The sequence below is a fragment of the Acanthochromis polyacanthus genome, chromosome 7, assembly GCF_021347895.1.
Source record: "Acanthochromis polyacanthus isolate Apoly-LR-REF ecotype Palm Island chromosome 7, KAUST_Apoly_ChrSc, whole genome shotgun sequence".
Classification (NCBI taxonomy): domain Eukaryota; kingdom Metazoa; phylum Chordata; class Actinopteri; family Pomacentridae; genus Acanthochromis; species Acanthochromis polyacanthus.
In genome coordinates, this window is record NC_067119.1 from 11766037 (window position 1) to 11789259 (window position 23223).

General features: G+C 39.1%; 1 protein-coding gene across 1 annotated transcript; it reads right to left on the minus strand.

Moving 5' to 3' along the window:
- Nucleotides 1-4: 4 nt before the first annotated feature.
- tars1 (threonyl-tRNA synthetase 1) lies at nt 5-21252 on the minus strand. The gene is made up of 19 exons (XM_022198095.2): nt 21082-21252; nt 20055-20132; nt 19176-19366; nt 16146-16269; nt 15218-15342; nt 14332-14449; nt 14184-14248; nt 13334-13412; nt 12950-13096; nt 12110-12208; nt 10631-10797; nt 9694-9856; nt 8034-8171; nt 6011-6088; nt 5824-5924; nt 4403-4507; nt 4089-4161; nt 1334-1448; nt 5-1224 (listed from the first exon to the last, which is right to left on the minus strand). The coding sequence occupies exons 1-19, from the start codon at nt 21139-21141 to the stop codon at nt 1076-1078; spliced, it is 2175 nt and encodes a 724-aa protein (XP_022053787.1). The 5' UTR covers nt 21142-21252; the 3' UTR covers nt 5-1075.
- Between the last annotated feature and the right edge of the window lie 1971 nt (nt 21253-23223).

Consider the following 23223-nt stretch of genomic DNA (forward strand, 5'->3'; position numbering starts at 1 on the left):
CCCATAAAGAATAGACTGTTTAATTATCAAAATTGTAACTCATGTACAATTCCCTGAAGCAATAATGAGTGACTGATACAAACTGTTAAGACAGTGGTACAAACCCCTCCGTTCAGATCAGTTCATTACATATGCAAAAGGGTTCAAGAGAAGTTTACGGTGCACTTTTTATTTACACGGGTGTTCTGTAAAGCTCTTCAAAAACCCGATCACATTACAGTCCTACTAGCTGGATTTCAGTATAAGCAGAATTAAACTTCATTGCATGGAGTACATAAATCCCGTGATTTGATAACAGTGATACAAACAGGCAACGGAAGACACCAGGAAGACAGTCGCAGCAGAAAAATGTGATTTCTTTGACAAGTACAGACGAGGAGGCAACATTTAAAGGCAGTTGTACCCCCCTATAAAAAACTGAATTTTGACCATGTAGCCCTGTTGAAGGAATCGTTTGGATCTCTGTTGTGGGGCTAAATGAGGCACTCACCTATAGTCGGTGTGCTACCTACAGTGGATCAGTCTGCAGAAGCAGGCAGAGAATGCTAAGCAGCGTACCGCTGTGAATGAGGTCAGCAGTGAAATGCATTTCAGCCACCTAACAAGATGAAAAATCAATATCTGTATGAGTTTATGCTATTTTTAGAATATTCTCACTACGTGACCTTGCCGTCAAAAAGCCCTTTCCTTTGGTACTATATTTTCTCAACCATATTTTCCGTGTCCTTACACATCGGGCCGTGCTCTGTATTACACCTCTGAAATATAGTGCATGAGTATCTTGCACAGAAGCTCTACAATTGAGAAAATGCAGTGCTATTGAAAAGGACTGACGGCAAGGTAAAGCATTGAGGTTATATAATAAACAGCATTTTTAGGTAAACATCATACATTTAGCTGCTGACCTCATGCACAGCAGTACACTCCTTAGTTTTCCCACCAGCAGTCCTCTCTGCCTCTTCAAGCTGTGATCCATCGTACAGTAACGCACCGACTATGAATAAGGACCTCATACAACCCCACTTCAAAGAAACAAAACTATCTTTCAGGAGAATAGAGGTACTGTTGAGAAAGCTCAGAATTCCTCCTCGGCGTTCCGACTCCTGGTGGTCTTGAGCTGTTTGAGACGCTCGATGCACTCCTCCACACTGCGCTCACCGTGGACTTTGTTGTCCCGGGTGCGAACGTTCACAGTGTTGCTCGTCTTCTCCTTCTCTCCCACGACTTTTCCATACAGGGTAACATGCAAGGAGAAAAACAAACAAACAAATCAATATCTAGATGGACAGTGAGCAAACCATTAGGAGTGAAATAAGTGTGTGTTTCCACTGACCCAGGATGAAGTTGTACTGTGCCAACTGTGCATTTCTGATCTTTTTGTTCAGAGTGCAGCCGGGGTCCAGATCCACGTCAGTCATGAAGCCGCTGTTGTGGAATTCCTGCTTGACCTGCCACATTAACCAGAGAGGCGACCAACAGTTAAGTCCATGCCAGCGTGTTTTGGAAATGAATTAATCTGCTTCTACACATTTGGTTTTGCAAATTGGAATCGCATTCACATTTTGGACAAGTTTTCAGCTTGGATGGAGTAAGGATTATATTTCTGCACCCATGAGCATCACAGTCTGTGGAACTAACAGTGGGCCTGAAATCTTTTCCAGTCCCAAGAATATCAGAACTGTAATGGCATAGTTTTCCATTTGCACAAGAAGCCAATTTGTAAAACAATGTGTTTAATGCAAATTAGCAAATCAAACACATTTTAAAAAGAAAACCAAAGTCTGTTGAGTGTATTTTTGTATCTCTGTATTGGTTGTGGTAACACTGTACTCATTAAAGTAGGTTCAATGAGACAACAAACAACAACCATCAGACAGGTTGTAAACAAGTTGATGAGACGTGTTTGAAAAAGAAAACTAAAGCAAATGGCAAATTGCTGTAGTTGTGCGGTTAGTTTTCCCATACACTGATTTCAGTTTCTGTAACTATAATATCTCATGGCTAAACTGAGAACCAAATTAAAATTTTTGTTACTGTCTCAGTGCTTGAATCTTGTGTCTCACTGAACGCATTGTTTGAATTTTTATATATTCTGAGATGTGCTTCAGTAGAGGACAGCTGGACTTGTTTTTTTGGTGTTGAAGGCGTTTTACTGTTCAACCAAGAGTCTTCCTCAATTCAAACTGAATGGTGGGGAGTTCCTGGTTGTTATCAATCCCAGGTTACGTGGCTCAAAGTGTGACTAGTGATGAAACTCCCTGGCATTACGTGGCTGATAGTTTGAGCGATCTCCTCCAGAGAAACATGGATGGCTTCCTTAATTTCTCTCTTAAAGCATTTCTTCTCCATCCAAAACTACACATTATACATTGCTGTCCTCAAGAATGCACAGACCTATATGTAGCAGAAACTAAAGAACTCAACATGTGAATGGCACAACACAAGGAGAGTCAGCACCTCCTGATAGGACAAAGGCAAAAATCGGAGCAGTCTAAACAGTGGAATTGGCACGAACTATCACCCACTAAAAATGCAGTCCTCGAGTTGCGTGTCATTTGCAAGCCTTAAGTGATGTGAGCTGGGAATGATAGTGGTACCAGGAACTCCACACCAGTTGGTTAGAACTGAGAAGCCTCCTGGATGACAGATTAAACTCCCTCAAGAACCAAAAAGAAATCCAGATGCCTTCCACAGACGCCCTCGGGATGCGTGAGAATTTACACGTAAACACATTCTGAGATCTAAGCAGCTGTTTAGGTGACTGTAGCTCATAGAACCAAATTCAATAATAGCAAAAAGAAGGTGTAATAATCTCTAGCTTTGTAGTTTTCCTTTATGATGCACAAAAGGGACAGTTTGGTTTCTTTGAGGAGGGGTTGTGTGAGGCACGCATTCATCGTCAGAGCAATAAATACAGTAGATCACGGTCAAAATTTCCCAGTTTATTTCAGACAGGAGGGCCGCCCGCCTACTTAAGCAATGCACTGCTGTGGATGGGGTTTAGCAGCAAAACACATTTTAATCACCTAAAATAGACCCAGCTGGATAAACAAATCAATCAGTTTAAGTATGTATTTTGGGTTGCTAAATATGTTTTGTCGTCGACCCTGTTTGCAGACGTACGTTGCTTAGCTTCCATGTCTGCTTCTCCAAACTGGGTGCATGCTGACCATGAGCTACTGTAATGAATACACCAACAGAGAATAAGTTCCCCTGGGGCTGCACAATTATGGCCAGAATTACAATTAGCATTATTTATCATAATAATTGATGTTAGGGACAATATATATATATTTTTGCACTTCCACATTTAAACAGTCCACTGCTTTCACTTTTATATTTTGCTACATTCCTGCTAATGTAGGAGTCTTTGCATTAAACATGATTTAAAATAGGGTTCTTCTCCAGTGCCTCACCTGGAGGCAAAATATAAATAAAATGGTACCCGAAGCAGCTCACTTGCTGAACATCTGCTTATTGATGTACACTACAATTAAGCAATATTTCCTAAATGCCCAACATGCAGCTGTGACCAGACAAGTCTCTCCGCTCAGTCACTGTAGCACAAACAATTCAGACAGGTGTTCGACCAAAAATGACTTCTTACGTCTGACATACGATGTTTTAGTCATTTACCGAACCTGAAACGAAGTGATTTTGTCCATATGGGCTTTTCAGTTTTCTAAGCAGCATGTATTTTAAATGTCAAAAATCACAATTCTGATTAATTGTGCAGCCTTAACTACTTCATAGAAACCAGACCATCCTTTCAACATGAAATCGAAGCAGTGGCAGTCTTTTACAGCAATGTAAATTAAGATCAATAAATTACAGCCAGGAAGACAAAGTTAGCTGGATTTTTTCATACAACAGCACAGGAAGGTTAAAGTTAAAAATACTGTGATACTAAAACAGCACAGGACTCCAGTCTGTGATGACGTACATCAGTGATAAAAACACAAACTGCCCAAGTAAAACCGCTTGAAAGTCAGCAAGTGTTGAAATTAAGTGCTTGACAGCTTTATGGTACTCGTACCAGCGCTGTGATGTGAATATGTACTTAAATGGCTGAGGTCAGTGCCGCTTACTTTCTCAGCGTACTCCTCACAGGTTGGTCCCACGGGTACAACCATCACTTGTCGAGGAGAGATCCACAGCGGCCTGAACAGAACGGGACAAATTTGCATTTAGCTGATTAGTGGAAAAGCAGGCCGCACACAATCTGCTAGAAACCTGTGCAAATATTTACACCCACACAGAGCTGAGACGCTTCTATTTCTATCCCATAAATGTGCAAATCATTATCAACACTCTGAAACAACTGCAGCAGAACTAAAATGTCAAAGTCTAGAGTCACGTCCTACTCGACAAATCAACCTTTTAAAATGGATCGTTTGCAAACCATTTGCCTCCGTAGTTTTCAGTCAGAATAGCGATCATCCTCTCTGCTGATCCCAGGATGGCTCTGTGGATGATCACGGGTCTCTTCTTATCGTCACCATCGTGGCTAAAAGAAAAGCATTTAAAAGGGCAGCAAAATGAATTAAAATTTCAAAACTCCAAGTTTACAGTTATAATCGATGCTATTTTCTTCTAAATGTTTAAACAGTTAACAGCTGTTACTGCTGCTCAGTGCTTTTCTTCACAATGGTTACCATTTGTATAGAAACACCCTCGTGGAATTGCTAGTATTAATTTAGGGTGTTTTTAATCTCTGTTTAAACACTTGTGTCCTTTTTGGTACATGTATTGTTTATTTGTTGTCTTCCTGCTGGGGCCTCTTGCTGGGTCATCATTGTAATGGAGAAATTGTTCTCAACTGATCTTATCTGGTAAAATATAGAATTTTTTTAAAAAAGTGTTGCTTTTCTTATGTTGGTCTTGCACATAGAGCCTTAGTTTACGGGAAATGTTTTACTGGGAATTGCGTTTAATACAGAAAGCATTAATCTTTACCTTGTGTTTGTGGTTTGTCTTAATTTTATGTAAAGGGAAAAAAGATTATTTAACTTGTGAATATTCTGTTCAGCCCTATTTGTTAAATGGACATTATAGCTTTACATCATCCATTTGATACTTCCACATTGGCATTAGCCTAGCCGCGCTAGACAACCCACAGCAACGAATTTAATTCTCTGCCAGGGAGGGTCTAGTTACCCTCCATAAGGCTCGAGGTTGGATGCTCCTAAAACTGGCCGGACCAATCACCATGAAGTGTAGAGTCAGAAGGCGGGCGTAACGAAGTGACGACAGAGGCGCGACGATTCTGACAGAAACAACCGGCGCACAATAAACAGTTATCTTTCGACTCGGCTTTGGCTACAGCCCTTAAAGATTTGAAGCTAAAATTCAACTTGAAAGATAAACAAAGAACGGCACTGAAGTGTTTCATTGAGAAGAAAGACGTATTTGGACTTATGCCGACGGGATACGGCAAATCCTTAATATACCAGTTGGCTCCGCTGGTTGGGAAGCTAATGGGACATAGCCACAATCCGCCGGTGCTCTAGGAACTGCGTCAGCCTGTTCGTTGCACTGATTGGTTGTATACCTACCCAATTGCTGCAGAGTGATTTGAAAGACAACCTTTTAGCCCGCCTCCCTCCCTGTCGAGTGGCCCTAGACCCTTGTGCCTTCAGAACATGGGTCTAGCACGGCTAGGCTACATTGGCATTGTATTTTATCTCATATTAACACTGATTTTCCCAACATATGAAATTCCTATTTTTTAATATGTTTAATTCTGAGCATGTGTGGAAACAAAACCAATCTTCTAATTTGTCATTGTACACCAACATGAATAAAAACCAGCAGGATAGTTACCTGACAAAGGTGAGATTGAAGCGAATTGGTAGCTGGAAATCAAGCTGTATTGTGGCACACTGATGGTATCGACCAATGGCATCCTTTATCTGAATGTCGATCTGTAGACAAAGGACACGTGTGATCAGCAGCAGACCGCCAGCCGCTTCACAGCTTAACAACATCATTACTGCAGCACACAGCTCACCTTGGGTCCGTAGAAAGCGCCATCGCCCGGGTTGAGAACCCATTTCTCTCCAAAGTCATTCAAGCTGTTCTCCAGTTGCTGTAAAAACAAACAATTACTGCTTTGTTACAATATCAGCGGCTGACCAACATGTCGGTAAACAGTGGTGTTAAGCAAAGCTGTATATTTAGAGCTGACATTTGCTTCATCTGGAACTAATCACTGGACTGAGAAATGTTAACGTCTCAATAATATTTTATGGTTGCTTGTGGGAATTAATGAGGTGAGGGAAACATGCAGCAAGTTCTGTTCCAGTCACTATGCCAAGTTCACAGTTCACTTTTTGAGAATATAATTTTCCACCTTTGTGCATGCAAACATTAATCATAAAGAGTCGGTGCTGAATATAAAGAATGTTTTCCTCAGAGAGAAGTGCCCCAATAGGTTTGAAAAGAAAGTTGTACAACCCACAAGGTATTTTAATTCTATAATTCAAAGACACAGCACATTTCATCCTTATACTCTTAGTATTTGAATTCTATTTACTGTTCTGTGCATCAACAGACTACAAAGTGTTTCATATTTAAAGAGGCACTGTGACCACTCAATTGACTGATAATGAAAGAACATTTTAAAAATAACATCCACCCCCAGTAATGTTCTTCTAGCAGGCAATAGATATGCTTGAAAATGAAAGTGAAGCACCGAGGACAGAACAATGACACCACTGACTGTAAAACAGGAGCAGACATTAAAAGGAGCTCTTTAAGGTTTATAAATACCTATTAATTGAAAAATAGAAGGGCAAACAGAGCCAGTAATAAAGAGTAAGTACCCTTTTCTCCCTCTTACCCTGCTTGCACTTCATAATTTGTCATTTATTCAAGTATGAATGTAATTACAGTTCCTGGTTATTAGTCAGCGCCTAAAACCAAAAATCACCAAAATGAACGCTTTCTAGTGAGACATCCTCGGTGAGCACAATTGAGCATTTCCTTTTAACAAAACAGAGAATGCAATTCGAAGCTCCAGAACATTTTGACACCACGTACCCAGCAGCAGATTAAGATGACAAACACTACACACCACCGAAAGACAAGACAATCAATATGATAAAAATCAATGAAGTGGGGACAGCCAGACACAAAAAGCATCAGCTTATTCTGTCAGTAGAGCGTTTCCAACAGCATAAAAAAAAAACAACAGGGGAAAACAAAACAATCAGACATCTTCGTGGCATAAATCGAGTGTGGCAATGTGCGCTGCAGATGTAATTTTTAACTGGCGCAATAACACACCTCTACAATCAGATCAAGAGGAAAATAGATGCCATGTCAAAGACAACCTCACCCTACTGTAAAATTCAACACATGCTTTGTGTCTCTCAGCAAACACCTTTTCATCCATCCACAGCCTGCCAGTAGAGGCATACTAGACTAATAAACAATTTGTATGTCCTTCATACACTAGAGCTACTCACAGTTTAACCCACCATACATGTGGTACCTCTATCAACTGTCATTAAAGAAGGATTCAACAGATTCGACTATCAGGCTTCAAGCTGTCCCACCAGAGACTCCTTCTGAGGTACACCTAATGCTCAAAGCATCAAGCAATAAAGACTCATTATAACTCAGTCCAAGTCGCTCACTCTTGTTATTATTTGTTTGTTTGTTTTAAACACAAGCTGAGCAAATTGGAGCTGAACTCCTGATGTAAAATGTGGAGCTGGTCTTTAGAGAGCAAACTTGATTTGACAGCAAAGGCAGACAGCACCAATGTGTGGACCGATTCTCTGGAGAAGAACAAGCGTTTTCTTCCTCAGAACTGATGGCATACGTACTGAAAAAAAAAAACTCATTAAAATATAAATGTTCTTTGGGTCTACAAATCTCAGTCTTCAATTCATTGTCAGTGAAGTGCTTCTGGAATTTTCCGTCTTGATAACATCATACATCAGCATCTTAATTCTCCGGTGAGACCTTGTGTGAGTGGCGTTCATATTTTCTAATATATGAGAGAAACCAAAAGGCCTTCTGATTACCTTCTCCGCTTGGTCCCAGATTGCCGAGTCTCCCAGGAACTTCTCTGGTCTTGTGGAAAGGTTGAGTTTGAAAGTGAAGCCAAACACGTCATAGACAGTCCTCAGGAAGTCCAGGCAGCCCTTGATCTCCTCCTCAATCTGGGGCAATAATAAAATGTGACAGAATTTGTATCGTCCATCTGGACATGGCTGCAAGTTTAATTTCAGATGTAACGACTGTTTTTAATCGTTTTTGACCAGAATTACTAAAGAAAGAAATTATACAAGGAAATCACAAGATGAAACAAAATGTATTTGATGATAAACTACTCAGTTATTTGAAAAAAAAAAAGAATGAAGACAACCACCAGAAACACTTGATCATAATATAATCTGTCACGTTACTTTCATCACATGTGACCAACGATAAGCTGTGAGCAAGCAGTTTTTTAAGGGCGTAAAACACTATGAGAGGAACTGACAAGAAATGGATTGCGCTTTCACTCTCTAATCATGGATTGTAAATTCAATGACAACTACAAGATAAGACCATATTCTCTGCAGCCTGCTCTACGTTTGCTTGGATTTTGCAGATAATGAAGGATAATAGGAGTACAAGCTGTGCTCTCCAGCTGCTGCAATACGGGAGAAAAAAAGTGAAATAATTTATGTACGATCAAATAATTATCCATCCAATCCACTGCCATTGCCAGTAAAGAGAAAACAGAATCAGTGGGATCCTGCCTGCTGCATCGCTACATTTTGAACAAACTACTTGCGGCCTTCCAAAAAACCTGTTTGTGTGCATCGATATTGGCAGTGCTGTTCTCTGGTCAAAAGACTTAACTTCTAAATTGCGACATCAAGCTTTAGGAGCCTGTGGAGTTTTCTCAACTCACCCGAGAATGTGACAGACTGTTCACTGACAACATTACCTGAATTTATTCAATCAAGTTTGTCAGCAAGCCACTGATGCACTGAGAGCCCTGAAGCTTTGGCTTCCTCCAAACCAGTATCAATGATTCACTGTGAAAAGTAATGTGTTTACCATTATTTGCTTATGGCTAATTTTGTCTGAACATAGTTTAAATGGCTTTTAAGTGTTTTTTTGTTCTTGAACAAGTAGATGTTGTGGTTGTACTGATCAACACCTTTATGAAAAAAATGTTTAAAATTCAATCCCAAATGTCTGCTCTAAAGGATACTGTGAAAATTTTGCACTGCACGTCTATGACTGCTGCTGAACATGGACAGTGATTAAAAAAGGAATATAAAGTTGCGGCAGCAGAATCAGGGGTATTGTCTTGTTTTATTCAACATTCTTCTTCCCTGTCAAACCTGGTGAATACATTACACACAATGCAACAAAACTGCTCAGAGTTCAGCAGATTAAGTTGGAAGATCCATGTCTGTCACACCCCCAGAGTTTGTCATTTTAAGTTTTTTTCATCCGTCACAACAGACACTTCTGAGCAACGTCACTTGAGGCAATTCTTTAGGCACACAAGGCTTCATACAGTATCTTTTCCTACTCATGCAGCGGTACACCCCAAGATTGTAAACAGATATTGATGCTTAAAGTGAATTTTCTGGCCCCAACAGACAGCTTTTTTCATCAGACTTGTTCAAGTCAAAAAAAAAAAAAGTGTGTTTTGTGAGTGGGGCTCGGTGCAGGCCTCACCTGGTCCATGGAGCAGAAGATATGAGCATCATCCTGCTGGAAGCGGCGGACACGGGTGAGACCAGTCAAGGCTCCTGACAGCTCGTTCCTGTGCAGTACGCCAAAGTCGGCCATGCGAATGGGCAACTCTCTCCAGGAGCGAGGCCGGTGATCAAACATCAGACTGGTGCCAAACAGACGAACAAGCACAGTGTTAAAGTTACACAAAAATACAACTGCCAACTTTTAAGTACTACCATGACTGCCTGAATTCAATATTTGTTTCAACTGATATTCAACACTTTGGCAGAATGTCTTAGCAAGCTCACTTTCGATTTCAGTGTGACCTAGAGAGGTGCCGTCTATGTGGATAAAGATTTGAAGAGTAAAAGGGATAAAAGATTTCAATACAAAGCACTACAGTCCTTTTTATATTCAGCAGTTAATTGAAATGGGTCATGCAACAACTGAAAACATGACAAGGACATCAGTTCATCACAAGTTGAGCTAAACTGGTTGACAAACTACTGTAGCAGTGAAACCATTTCACAAAGACTGAGTCAACAACTGATGACAAATCCATTGTAAGCTCATAAAGCTATTCAATCAGGGTAAAACATTGCTTAGTGGTGGTCTGTCTCACAACACAGATTATTTTTTTTTAGATAAACTAAATATTGTACCAAGGTTGCTGTGAAACTACTCCAAGTTCATTTAATGTTAAAAACACATTTAATTCTGGTAAAAAGCAAGCAGCCCTTTAGCCAACAAGCAGTTGTTTCTTTGATTACTTACAGAAACCAATAAAAATATCCATTTCACACTACTGCAAGACCTGATACACAGAGTGTAACACAAGTGGGTGTGTTTATCTTTGCACTTTATGTGAATTCATTTCTATTTTTGCTCTGCTTAAATTAAAACAACTCTGAATGTGAGGGAAAAGAAGAGGTCTCACCAATGTCCAGGGCAGTTCATGGGCTTGAGGGCAAAGGTCTCCTTCTCAGCCTCAAACATGAACATGTTCTCGCTGTAATGCTGCCAATGCCCAGAGGTCTGCCAAAGTTTGATGTTGTAGATGTTAGGCGTCACCACCTCCTGGAAACCTCTCTTCCTGTACTCACTCTGTCAAAGACATAAGATTTTCTCACAAAAAAAGATTTTACTTTCAAGAAAACTGCGCTTCATAATTCCGTTTACACAATACAATTGCAAACAGCTGCTTAAAATGGTTTCTGTCAACACCTGGGGACTCGCTGATAAGCAGTGGACGCATACATAAAACAGTAAACAACTCTGCAAGCAAAGGCTGAGACTTTAAAAAGGAAACTACCTCTAAGAATGCTTAAACCGCTGTAGAGTCACATCCTCGTTTGTTTACACATTATGAAGGGTTTCAGGGAAAACTGACATTAAAAAGAAGTTATTTTTTTAGTGCTTTAATGCACCTATGGCCAGTGTTTTGTTTGACATCCCTTTTACAATTCAAAACAGAGTCCTGAAAGAGATAATGAAATAAAGCTTTGTGAAATTTATTTTAAATCCTGACAGTCACATATGCTACAAATATTTGGATGTTTGAGGTGTTTTGTTGCTTGTACAGGCAGGGCTGCTTTTAAAAACAAATCCCATTACTCTAAATTTGCTCAGTTCAAAATCTATTTTGCCACATAAAAGTGAAATTGCTTAGAATGCGTTTCCCATTATGACTGCGCTGCCTGAAAACCGAGACAGTGAATGTTTCAAGAGAGATTGATTTTCTGGTGCAGAACAGGTGCTGTGGCATTTCTTTTTATTGCTGTTAATCACATCTGTTTTACATGTTTAAATTAATTCCAAATAAGTGTCTGGCAATAATGAGCTCTTTTGAAATTCATAAATACGTTTGTGTTTAAAGGTAACCCTCACACCAAGTCATGTTTTTCTATTACCTGGACAAAAACATGAAATTCCATATTGAAAAAAAAAACATAATACTTATGTGAATATATATTTACCACATTATTGTTGTGAAAACAGGAGGTTTGAACACGAAGGATTTTTTTTGTACGAGTATGCACATTTTACACGCATTTGCTAAAGCTGTGGAACCTTAACACTTCAAAAGGCACAGCGCCTGATTTTGGATGCTTTTTATTCATTAGCCCTATGACTTAAAGCTGTATCATCAAGATATACACCAGTCCTACTCCTCTGCATAAAAGGATATGACACTGAGCGTAATTTTAAACGAAGGCAATATTTTCTCTCTTTATAAATTTATAAAGCCATTATCATCACAAAGGCAGACTAAATGTAAAGCTCCGCTCATTTTCGTCTCTTTATGGCTACTGCAAATTTAAACTTTCAGCCTCATAACCTCCGCCTTTTCCTGCATCTCAAAACTTAAGAGTGAGATCACAGCAATTATCCAGTGGGCCTGACAGCTCTGACTTACTCTGATGAACTCAATTAGGGTGTTGTAGATGAAGGCCCCCTTAGGCAAGAAGAAGCAGCTCCCTGGACTCAGGTCATGGAAGAAGAACAGGTCCTGTTCCTGAATGAAAAAGAAAGAAAGAAAAAATAGGTTTGGAAGTGTGAAGGAAAATCAAAAAGAGCCACCACTCTGGTCAAACTGGCTTCAATCTAAAATAATGAAACACCTCATCGCACATTTAATTTAACTTGGGTTTGTCAGACAATGCACTCATTTTCCTGCACAGCCTGCTTTTCCACACCTCTTATTACATCGAATGAATGGCACACACCTTAAACCATCTATTCCCTGCCAAACAATGAACACAAAACTATTATGGATACATGCATCTGAATCCTACCTGATGCAACTGATCATTCACAGTTGCAAATGGGTCACTGGTACATTTTTTTAATCATCCTATGAATTTGTAAATGAACAATATGCTTCATTGAACACTGTTGTAAACAATACACCATCAAGTGATACTTTCTAAAGTGTTTGTCTCTTACATTTAAATAGCACAAAAAAGTTTTTCTTGTTGCAGGAGAATGATACTTTACCCGTAAATGTAACAATGCTGCTTCAAATTCACCAAGTGTATTATTTTGAGCGTCTTATATAGCTTGCTAACATCAGACATCAAACCCAATCCTGGCTCTTACATTTTAGAAGTATTCTACCTATATTTCATATTTGTTTTGACTGCAACTCAGCAGGTACCAACATCCTATAAATAACCCGTCTAACAATAAAAGCTGCTGGAGACTTTTTTTAAAACTCCTTTTCTAACTGACGACTTGTTTACACTTCAGTTCCTACCCGGCCCAGTTTGCGGTGATCTCTGTTCCTGGCCTCCTCCTGAAACTTCTCCCACTCTTTGAGCATTTTGGGGTCAGGAAAGGAGATTCCATAGATCCTCTGGAGGGTTTCCATGTCTGCCTTTCCCTCCCAGTATGTAGAAGAATTCTGGCACACCGAAAAAGGGTGCAAGTTAGCTTTCATCATTCATTCAAGTCCATCAGATCCCTTGAGAATAAAACATAGGCTAACTCTGCTCTAGAAATGGGGACAAATGTGCTCACTGGAAGACATTCAGAGCACAGACTACACTACTTAAAATGCATTGTGGTTGAATCAATAATAAATCCAGAAATAAAAAGAATAAAAACAGGTTCCTTTATATAGTGCACACCTGACACTAACCTTGTGGATCTTAAGTGCCTTGATTTTTCCGGTGTGTCTCACATGGGGGCCCCGGCACAAGTCAATCAAAGGACCACATCTGAAAGCCAGAAAGTCGAATCAATTCAAAAATGCTAAACAGGATAACCACTTGTGATTGGGGTACAGAAAGCAGAACTGTATACATCTGGTTTTAACAACAAATCCTACAAAAAGACCAAAAAAGGATAGTCATAAAAGAAAAGTATATCTCTTTGTGCTTTCTGACTTTTCCTGCCTGTTTGTGACACTCAAATGCAAAGCCTTTAAGCTTTAAAACCTGACAAATATACATTCTAAACCTTAAAAAAGGGGCAGAAATCCTAAAACAACTTAGCTTTGTTTCAAACAAATGTCAATGTCAAACAGGAGTAAGCAGAGTGCATACTGGGGACTATTTTCAGTTTGGTGTGTGGATTTCTGGCTGCAGTAAAGTTTATGTGGCATTAACTTAAAGTAAACAGTGTCAGTCTATGCTCATTATAAGAAAGGAAGAGTCATCGAGTGCAACAGCATAGATCACCAAAATGTAGCTTCACCCCCAGTTCTGAGTGAAACTCCACCCACACTGATGTATTTCATGACAGCACTGTGATATAATTAAGCTTGCAGCTGAAGAAACACGTGAGCAATACATCTTTAATGTCTGTAATAGTTTATGACAATAGAAATCCATGGCACAGAGCAATTAGGTACATCTGGCTTTGGATACACAGATGATACATTTTAATGTAATCAATTCATTGTTTGTTTTGGTCTTTTCATGGAATTTGCTGACAAAAAAAGCACATGAGAATAATATTTCAAGACTGAAAATTTTACTTGAACTCACCTATAAACTGTGGTAGTTGGAGTGGTGACTTTCTCATTCAGAATGCGGCACTTAAACTTGTTGTACTGCAAAGGACAAGGCTGTTTGTAAGTATTTACATGTTTTTTTCCTTTTTTCTAGATGCCTGTTTGTTAGTATTTTAAGATACCTTGAACATTTCCAACAGTGTTTCCTTCTTTATCTCCAGCCTCTCAAATGGCTGCTTCTCTTTGATGATTTTCTTGCACAAGTTCTCCAGACAGGGGAAGTCGTTGCTTGATACACCCCTGTGCAAAACATCAAGAGATAAACACAACAGAAACACTGCATCCAACAACAAATTTCCCCTATCAAAGTCTACATTAATATGCAAACGGTCTACGCTGCTAAATTTAGCCCGCCACACTTTCCAAAGGGCATCATGGATGTGACCAGACATTCAACCATGTGAACAGACCTTTTTGTCCACGAGTGTAATTCTTTGACTTCCAGAAACTGATAACCTCTGGCAAGGATGGGCAAATACTTTAAAGTCCTTGGCTTTAGGGCTTAGGCAATGTCAAAATATCCTTGTAAAAACAGTCTCCAAGAATGCCATTAGCATAAAATGACTTCATTAAGGAGGTTGTAGAATTAATTAGACAGCACTCCTCAAGCTCTCCTGCAGCCTAAAGCAGGGAGAAATCTGTCTGTTCCTGGGAAAGGTCAAGTGAAAAAGTTGTTTACGAGGGAAAAAGTGTTACAATTTCAGAGGGTGTCTCAATACACTTTCAAAGCTTCACTAAAGTAATCTCTAGTTCTCTGATTTAAATAGATTGACTTTGAGGATTCCAATCTTGTGGGCAGATGTAAAAGATGTTGTTGAAACCCACACCCAAGGAAGCCAGCTTGACAGTATTAGTGCTATTACACCTTCCCTGCCTTGTGTTTGCTACTGGTGTCACACAGTGAACCAGAATGACAGCTGCTAAGCCCTGAAGTACACACTAATAATAACACTGAATAACAACACTAATTACAAAGACAAATCTAAACCCAAAGCCTGTGTAACTCACTCATTGTTCTCCAGGAACATATCATAGTAGAAGCCGTTCTCGATGGGGGGTCCATAGCAGAGGCAGCCTCCATACACCTTCTCCATGGCCTCACCCAGGATGTGGGCACTGGAGTGCCAGTAAACCTAAAGATGTACATGAAAAGCATTGTTCAATCAGCAAAAAAGCAGTAGTAAAACTCTTTGCGTTATTAAAACTATTATCAGAGGATATTGTTTAAGCCTTTGAGAACACTGAAACCACTAAAACAATGTGCATCACTTCTTCTGAATGCTGACAATACAAAAAATATATTAAACTATGCAACATGATCTATGGACAAAAAGGGGACATAAAAGACAGCTCGACTGAGACTTTGGGTTCTCTTACTATAAGCACTTATTGTTAATTGACAAATGTCTCTCCTTTATGGAATATCTAAGGCACTGTATAAAAACAATGAAGCTGAAAGGAGATGCTAGTTGGTACTGCTTTTATAACACTACATGATTACATTAGCAATTTATATTCTCACTTTTTCCTAATGGCTTTGTGGCTTGGACACTAGGTAAACCACAAAACGTAGCGGTTTAATAGTGATTGTACACATCCTACTGATCATTTTAACCTTGCACACTCAGGTTAGCCTTGAAACAGAACACAGTCCTGAATAAATTTACTAAAAGCATTGGAATCTGAGTTCATTAAGAAGAAAAAATAAGTAACATTGCAAAACCAGCAGTAACCACAGATACAATCTAATTTGTAAAAAGATTAATGTAATTTAATATATACATATAAAACTTCCATATAGAACTGAGGTGTGAAATCTGTACCTGGACTTCTAATACATAAACAAAATACATTTTAAATAATCTACTGCATACATGTTTGTCAGAATTTTTTTCAATAGACTAAGAGAAACTATGAGACGAGTGTAGTTACTTACAGCTTGAGCTTCTTCATCATCAAATTTGAGCAACTGAAGGCTGCAGTCATCTTCCAAAGGTCTGTCCAGGTCCCACACGCCGTTGTTTACTTTGGCGATCACAGTGTTGTCAGCCAGGCCTTGGCTGTACCATAAAACATTGAGAATTCCACATCAAACGATGCAAATGTACATATAACAGTGACAAATTGCTTCACCTGCATAGCACATTTAACAAATTACTTATTGCCTTTTCCCTCGCACTCAGACATCATTTTGAAAACAGCTGGTTAAAAAAAAAAGGGGGGATTCTGAAAATGGATTACATAACAGAAGTTTTTTTTATCTGAATCAAACCTTAAGTATACATTGTTCAATACTTTTTAGTAGGATTGGGAAATGTGTGATCCAAAAATATCTGGATTATTGTGATCTCAGCAAAGGGATGAATTGAGGCTAGATATTAGAAACAAAACCTAATGAAACTTCATCAAGCAGTGTATGCACAATTCGTTATATTTTGCCCTTGATGTCTTTATTAGATTATCACTGTATTAGAATTGATAATTTTAGATTGGTTCTGAACAACTCTGCCCAGATAATAACTCCAACCAAGCCTGTAATTTGTGGATGACCAGCTCCACAGCCACCCAGAGGACAAGAACATCAATTATATTTTATAACTGGTAAAGTCAACTTTCAACTGCACAGCCGGGTCAAAAGTGCTCAGATGTAACATCCCTTTGTTATGTTTTCTTTTGACTCCTTAAAACTAAATTATTCTTCCAATATTACTAATCTAATTGCTATTTGCTACAGTACATACAGCCTAGAGGGCTCCTGACCAACTTTCTACATTGTTTGCACCGGCATGCTTAGGTTTTTCATTTAGGTACAAGATTAAGGTACACCTAAAAATTTTCACTGTGCCCTTTTGGCAATGATAACACATTTTTTTTCGAATTCCCATATGCATAGGAAATTACATAACACATTATGCAAATCATTGGAAGCAAGACTAAAAGTGCAGCTATAAGTGTCTTGTATATGTAGCTCAGTCATTTTTATAGGAAAGATCTGGGACTTGAAGATGAGGTAGGTGGTTCTGGATAAAAACTGCTTATTTAGGTACTGTAGTTAGCATATTTAACTAGTTAGCACATGACAGATTTACCATCCCACTCATTCCAACTGCCACTCTCCATCTTCCTTCCAGTCTGAGACACTTTTCTGTTTCAAATTTAAAGAGCCAGGGCCGTGTACAAACACCAGGTTTTTTTCTCCGTGCACACACACAAATCTGAGATGTAGCGGACTGTGAGGAGATATTTACTGAATTTGACAAACAGCATATTGGATTTGAATTGTGCACTTTGGCTATAATATGAGCAGTGTTACTCTGCAGGAAAGGGTCTGCTCTGCTGGGCACACACCTGTCATGGTACTGGATGAGTTTCTTGGAAACATTGTGCTTTTTTTTTTTTTTTTTTTTTTTTTTAACAGTTCAGAACATCAATGCCCCAGCAGCAAAAGCACTGTTCCCAACCATGCCTTGGCCTCACTCTTTGCTTGAAATGCAATGCATAAGACTGGCAGTTTTATCATATCTCAGTGTTTTCCAACTGTTGATTTACTTGTGGTGGTAAATGGCACAGCATGACCCATGTGCACGTAGAGATTCATGCAGTTTGAGGGGGAGAGTGAAACCCAGGTAGTTTCATGAAACTACAATTTACATTTGTCCTTTTATTGCCTCACATCCAAACTATTAGTAGATGCTACAATTTAAAGATGTTCCCTGAAGCCCTTACATGCATCTGCACATGCTACTAGGCAACAGAGGAGGTTTTGTGTAGCACACAAAACTCAGACACAAAGGGAAAAAAAATGAAGAGAGTGACATAAGACATTCTACTATGAGATTTATTTACCAAACATGAAAACAAGTGACTCTCTTCATCTGGGTTGGTTGCATAGAGACACACAATGACCTGCTAAATGTCAGGTGCACCAGAGCAACCAGTGAAAACGTTTAGTTGCACTTGACCGATTTTTAGCTGCATGTTCAACCAAAACGGTCGCTGGAGCCCTGTCTGGATGTGTGTATGAAAGCATGGCAATAGAAGGTGAAACTGAAAGCTTAAGTTTCACTGTGCATAATTTTCATTGGGTATTAAATGACAATTTTTCAGAATTCATTGAGGAACGCGAGTTATTTATTGCTCTGTCTACATACATCACATTATACACTTGACACTGGGACTTTAATATGACCGGTCTGGCAGTAGATGTTGTTAGGTTGGTCTTTCAAGGTGTGTGTTGGTTTAACTGAGTTCCACATTGTTTACTAAGAGGACATAAAAGGATGTTGCATACACCACAGTGCCCATCCCTGAAATACATTCCTCTCAAATTACAGTACAAAACACCTTGGTCTTGAGAATTTTGAATCCAAAAACAGGCTTATGTGTCACAAAATGTTAAAACCCCAAGTTATATACACCACTGTTCTTTTTGCATCATAAAGAAATTACAGATGGGGCTGGAGCTTTTAAGTCATATGAGCAATGTTAGCATCTAATGATGGCTATGGAGCTTGTGACATTTCCCAAAAGCTTTCCACTGTGCACACTCTGCAGTCTGTTCATGTGCCCTGTGGTTACCATCATTTAATCTCAAAGCACACTCTTGGCAGCTACTTTACACAGGACCATGCTGATAAAGATAATATTCTCAGGCAATACCAAGGCAAAGTTTCTTCTACTTTGTAAAGATTAACAAGCTTTTATTTCAAGTATTTCCTTGCCTTTAGTGGACAGCTGAAGGTTGCCACATGTCACTCCTGATTACTGTTTTCATAATGTGGGTGTTGTGAAGCCTTTTGAAACTGTAAAAATGATTACAGGCTGCACAGATAAACTTGACAGCTAATCTTTGGAAATTAAATTCCTGAAGCACCCTTGAGGTTTCCCCTCTTTTTTTGTGCTACATGAAAGCAAGGCGTAACTCTATTTCAGGTAACAATTACAGCAATGCTATCTTTACACTGACCTGATTCCACAGGCCACCTGGTATGGTGTGGTCTTCCAGGACTCAGCCTCCACCACCTTTCCATCGGGCAGGGTCACCTTGATAGGTTTGCTATCCTTTGCAGCCCTCTCTGCCATCAGAGCGTCATGCTCAGCCTTCAACTTTGTGTACAAAGTCAGACGCTCATCAATGTATTGAGGAGCCGGCGACAGCTAGACAGAGACAAAAAAGTTGCATGTCAACCGGAGGACGGTAAATAAAATACTGTCACTGTGCATAACTTTGATTGTGATTTATCTACGCAACCTATTTACATCCTTCCAAGTAAACAAAGTTAATTGATCACAGTCCTGCTCCATTTCACATCTTACCAATCACTCAAGCGTTACAAGTGGTTGATACAAAATACATAAAATTTCGTTTTTCTCACTACTTACTCCTCAGCATACTTCATCGTCTACTTTATACATGTATGGTACACACAACAGGACAAAATAGTGAGAGCATAAATATGCACCAACATGTTACTTGGCCTGTACTGCACTGAGGAACTGAAATCAATATCTCAAATTAACAGTTTGTTTTGGATTTTTGACATGTTTTCTGTCCTGAAACACAACTTCATTACTGCTGTAACTATCCCAATGTGACAATTATTCATTGCATTTCACATTGTGTTTCCAGATAGAATATTCTCACTATGCTTGTATCTGATCTAAAACCTGAATAACCATGAAGCCAGTGAGTGGCCACATTCATATATGTGAGCAAACGACGACAGAGAGCTCCACAAACATTCACCACAATTCAAGTTCTTTAAAAAAAAAAAAATCAAGTTATTCTTATGCCATCTAATAATAGCACCTGCATACTTTCTGGCACGTAAATTTAGTCACTCACCTCTGCCCTGCCTCCAGAGTCCCCAGCAGCATTTTTAGCCTTCTTCTTTCCACCATCTTTACCACTTTCAGCTCCACCCTGTCCAAACATGACCCCATGAGGTTGTCAAACAATCAAAATTAACTGGGGTCATAGACATGTTTAGCATGAAGCTTCAAGGACAGCATTTCTCTGCATATATACACACCTATATAATGCTTTAGTCAACAATAGCACAGCTAACACACAGTAAACAAAAGACATTTCAAACAACACACAAAGTGATTTCCAGGAGAGAAATAAGGTTGATTTTACAAAATTACTTCTCAAGATTAAATATTGGGATTGGGATCCTACAGTGTTAATTATTTATTTATTAAGTGAATTTACCTGAATAAAATACATAATGACATTATTCAAATATGTTATTTCAGTGGCCTTCCTTGCAAGTAGTTAAAATTAATACGGTAATATCAGAACATGTCAAAACCTGCCACAAAAGCTGCTGAGGAAAATCCAGAATAGAGGTGATCTACCACGGTTTCTCAACATTAAATACACACTTGAGCAATTTGTGGAATGACAAACCACTATTTAAGAGAGTATTTTTAATGAAAGATTATCTGCTTAGTGCACTGGGAGTGTGCCGATTCAAAATGTGAACCTCTGCGATTCATACAATACCCTAAACGTTGGTATGGCGTGCGTAAGCCTACTAATAGACAAAGAAACATTAAATTGACTGAATTTTGAATTGAGTTTGGCGGAAGTCCCACTCTGCTAGCACGGTTAGCAAACCGTACTAGCCGCATGGATTGGCATAAATGTTACGTGGCACAATATAACACATTGTTACATTGAAACAACAATGAAACCATAACTTATTAGCAGGAGGATAACAGTCTAGGTAAAGTACTTTTAAAGGCTCAGAACGTTAGCAACACATTGCTGATGGCTAAATTACAGCAAGAACATAACTACAAGCTAGGCTACCTGCTAACTAGCTAACAGGATCTAAATGCAGCCTGTTAAGAGTCTAAAGTTTCACCTTGTTGCCTTCGTTCACTTGCAATTCGCTCATTTTCTCCACGACAGTCTGTTCAGCCATGACAAGTAAAAAGCTACCCCACTTTCGGAGATAACTTTAGCCGGTGTGATGTGTCCGTGCTGCGGGCTGTCACGGTGCCGGTGAGGGCTGATGACGTCTCCCGGATATTCTGATGCAACATTGCTGCGTTAAAGGCGGTGCTTCATACGACAGACAATATCTGTTGTTCCCCTAATGAACTTTAAAACAAATTAATTTAAAAAAATTGAACCACTTTTATTTAGCTTTTGAACAAAATGCGTCATTGTGGTGACCTTAATTAAATTACTTATTAATTTTCAAGGTGAGTCAGATGAACTCATCCTCAGCCTCAGATTAGACTCTTGGTCTTCCTTTTCTGAGGCGGTCCTCATATCAGTTTCGTCATTCAACATTCGAAGTTTTTGCAATTTTCCGGAGTGACTGAAGTTCAGTTCTTAGAGTAACTGTGGTTTCTCATTACTTAGCTGATTGGTTCTTGCCATATTATGGAGTCTAACAGTTGTCAAACAGGGTTGTCAACTGAGTACCATCCTGACGTCTGTACAGCACAACTGATGGTCCCCAACCTCATTAAGAAGACAAGAAATTCCACAAATTAACCTTGACGAGGCACACCTGTGAATTGAAAATCTTTTCAGGTGACTACCTCATGAAGCTCACTGAGAGAAGGCCAAGAGTTTGCAAAGCTGTCATCAAAGCAAAGGGTGGCTACTTTGAAAAACAGAAAATATAGAACATGTTTTGACTTATTTCACACTTTATTGTTTACTACATAATTCCATATGTGTTCATTCATAGTTTTGATGCCTTCAGTGAGAATCTACAATGAAAAATAGTCATGAAATAAAGAAGAACCATGAAATGGGAAGATGTGTCCTAACCTTTGACTGGTAGTGTACATAATTTAAATGCATACCATTTTAAGACCACCACCTTCCGATTTAACATAAGATAACAGATATTCTGCAAGTTTTACTTCTCTATATATAATATAAATAATGGTCTAAATTAAATTATAAGACCTTCACTGCCAGGAGTATAATCATGAAAAACATTTTTTGCTTGTTTTTTATTTTCTTTTTTATTTTGTTGGTCTAATAGGATGCAATAATACAGTACAATACATACTAAAAATACTGGGAGCAGCCTACCAGTGCAGACATAATACTGTGGACATGACCTCAGTTTGCTCAGTGGAAAGTGTGGTTCTAATTAGCTTAAAGTGTCAACACCCCAGCAAAGACTTCTATTTAGTCAGCGAGCACAGATTCCTGAGAAAATACAGCTTAATTATCTCTGCAATATTGATTCTCGGTGAAGAGAAGGGGAAACAAACAGGCCATATCTGAATCATTTCTTGCTCTTGCACAACATACTTGTTGACAGCAGGGTGATCATACTCTGAACTGGTGAAGCTGGCTACATGTTTTCATTACCAGCATCTCATTTCGCTGTTCAACGCTCTTACAACCAAAGGACCTAAAGTGCTCAGTGCTGTTATTTCTGGCTCGGGCAAAAACCTGCACACACAGTGCTCAGTGGCACATTTGGGCACATGACTTCATGACCACCAATTTAGACAAAAGGATCTCTGAATCTAACAGAACAGTGATTTCTTCTTTTCTTCATATTTCTTATAGTGATCTGAAATTACTGTTGTATTTTAAACACAGCGGAATTATTGCTGACACGGTTGCCCAGAGGGGACATGAGTAAGATGCTGCGTAGGCATTATTAGACCCGCGTTGATCAGGATTGAAGTCCTTTCTTCTTTTTAGTCTGAAATGTGCTTTCTTTCTCCTCAGTACCAGGTGATTTTTCAGTGCACCATCCTGCATCCCTCAAGGCTCACAGCTCCGGTGTTATCATCAAGTTTGAGAGTTCTATTCTTACGGAGCAACTTTTTGAATATAACATTATTTGTGATGTGGGAGGAAAAAAGAAAAGGGGGAAAGTGAGGTCTTGATGCACACTGTTCTGCCACCAACATTTGGTTTCACTTCAGCTTTCAATTCAGTTGCCAGTAGCAACTGCTTCTCCACTAGTTGCAGTTAAATGATGTTGTAATGCCCTTGTTGGAACATTATCTGTAGGTGTTGT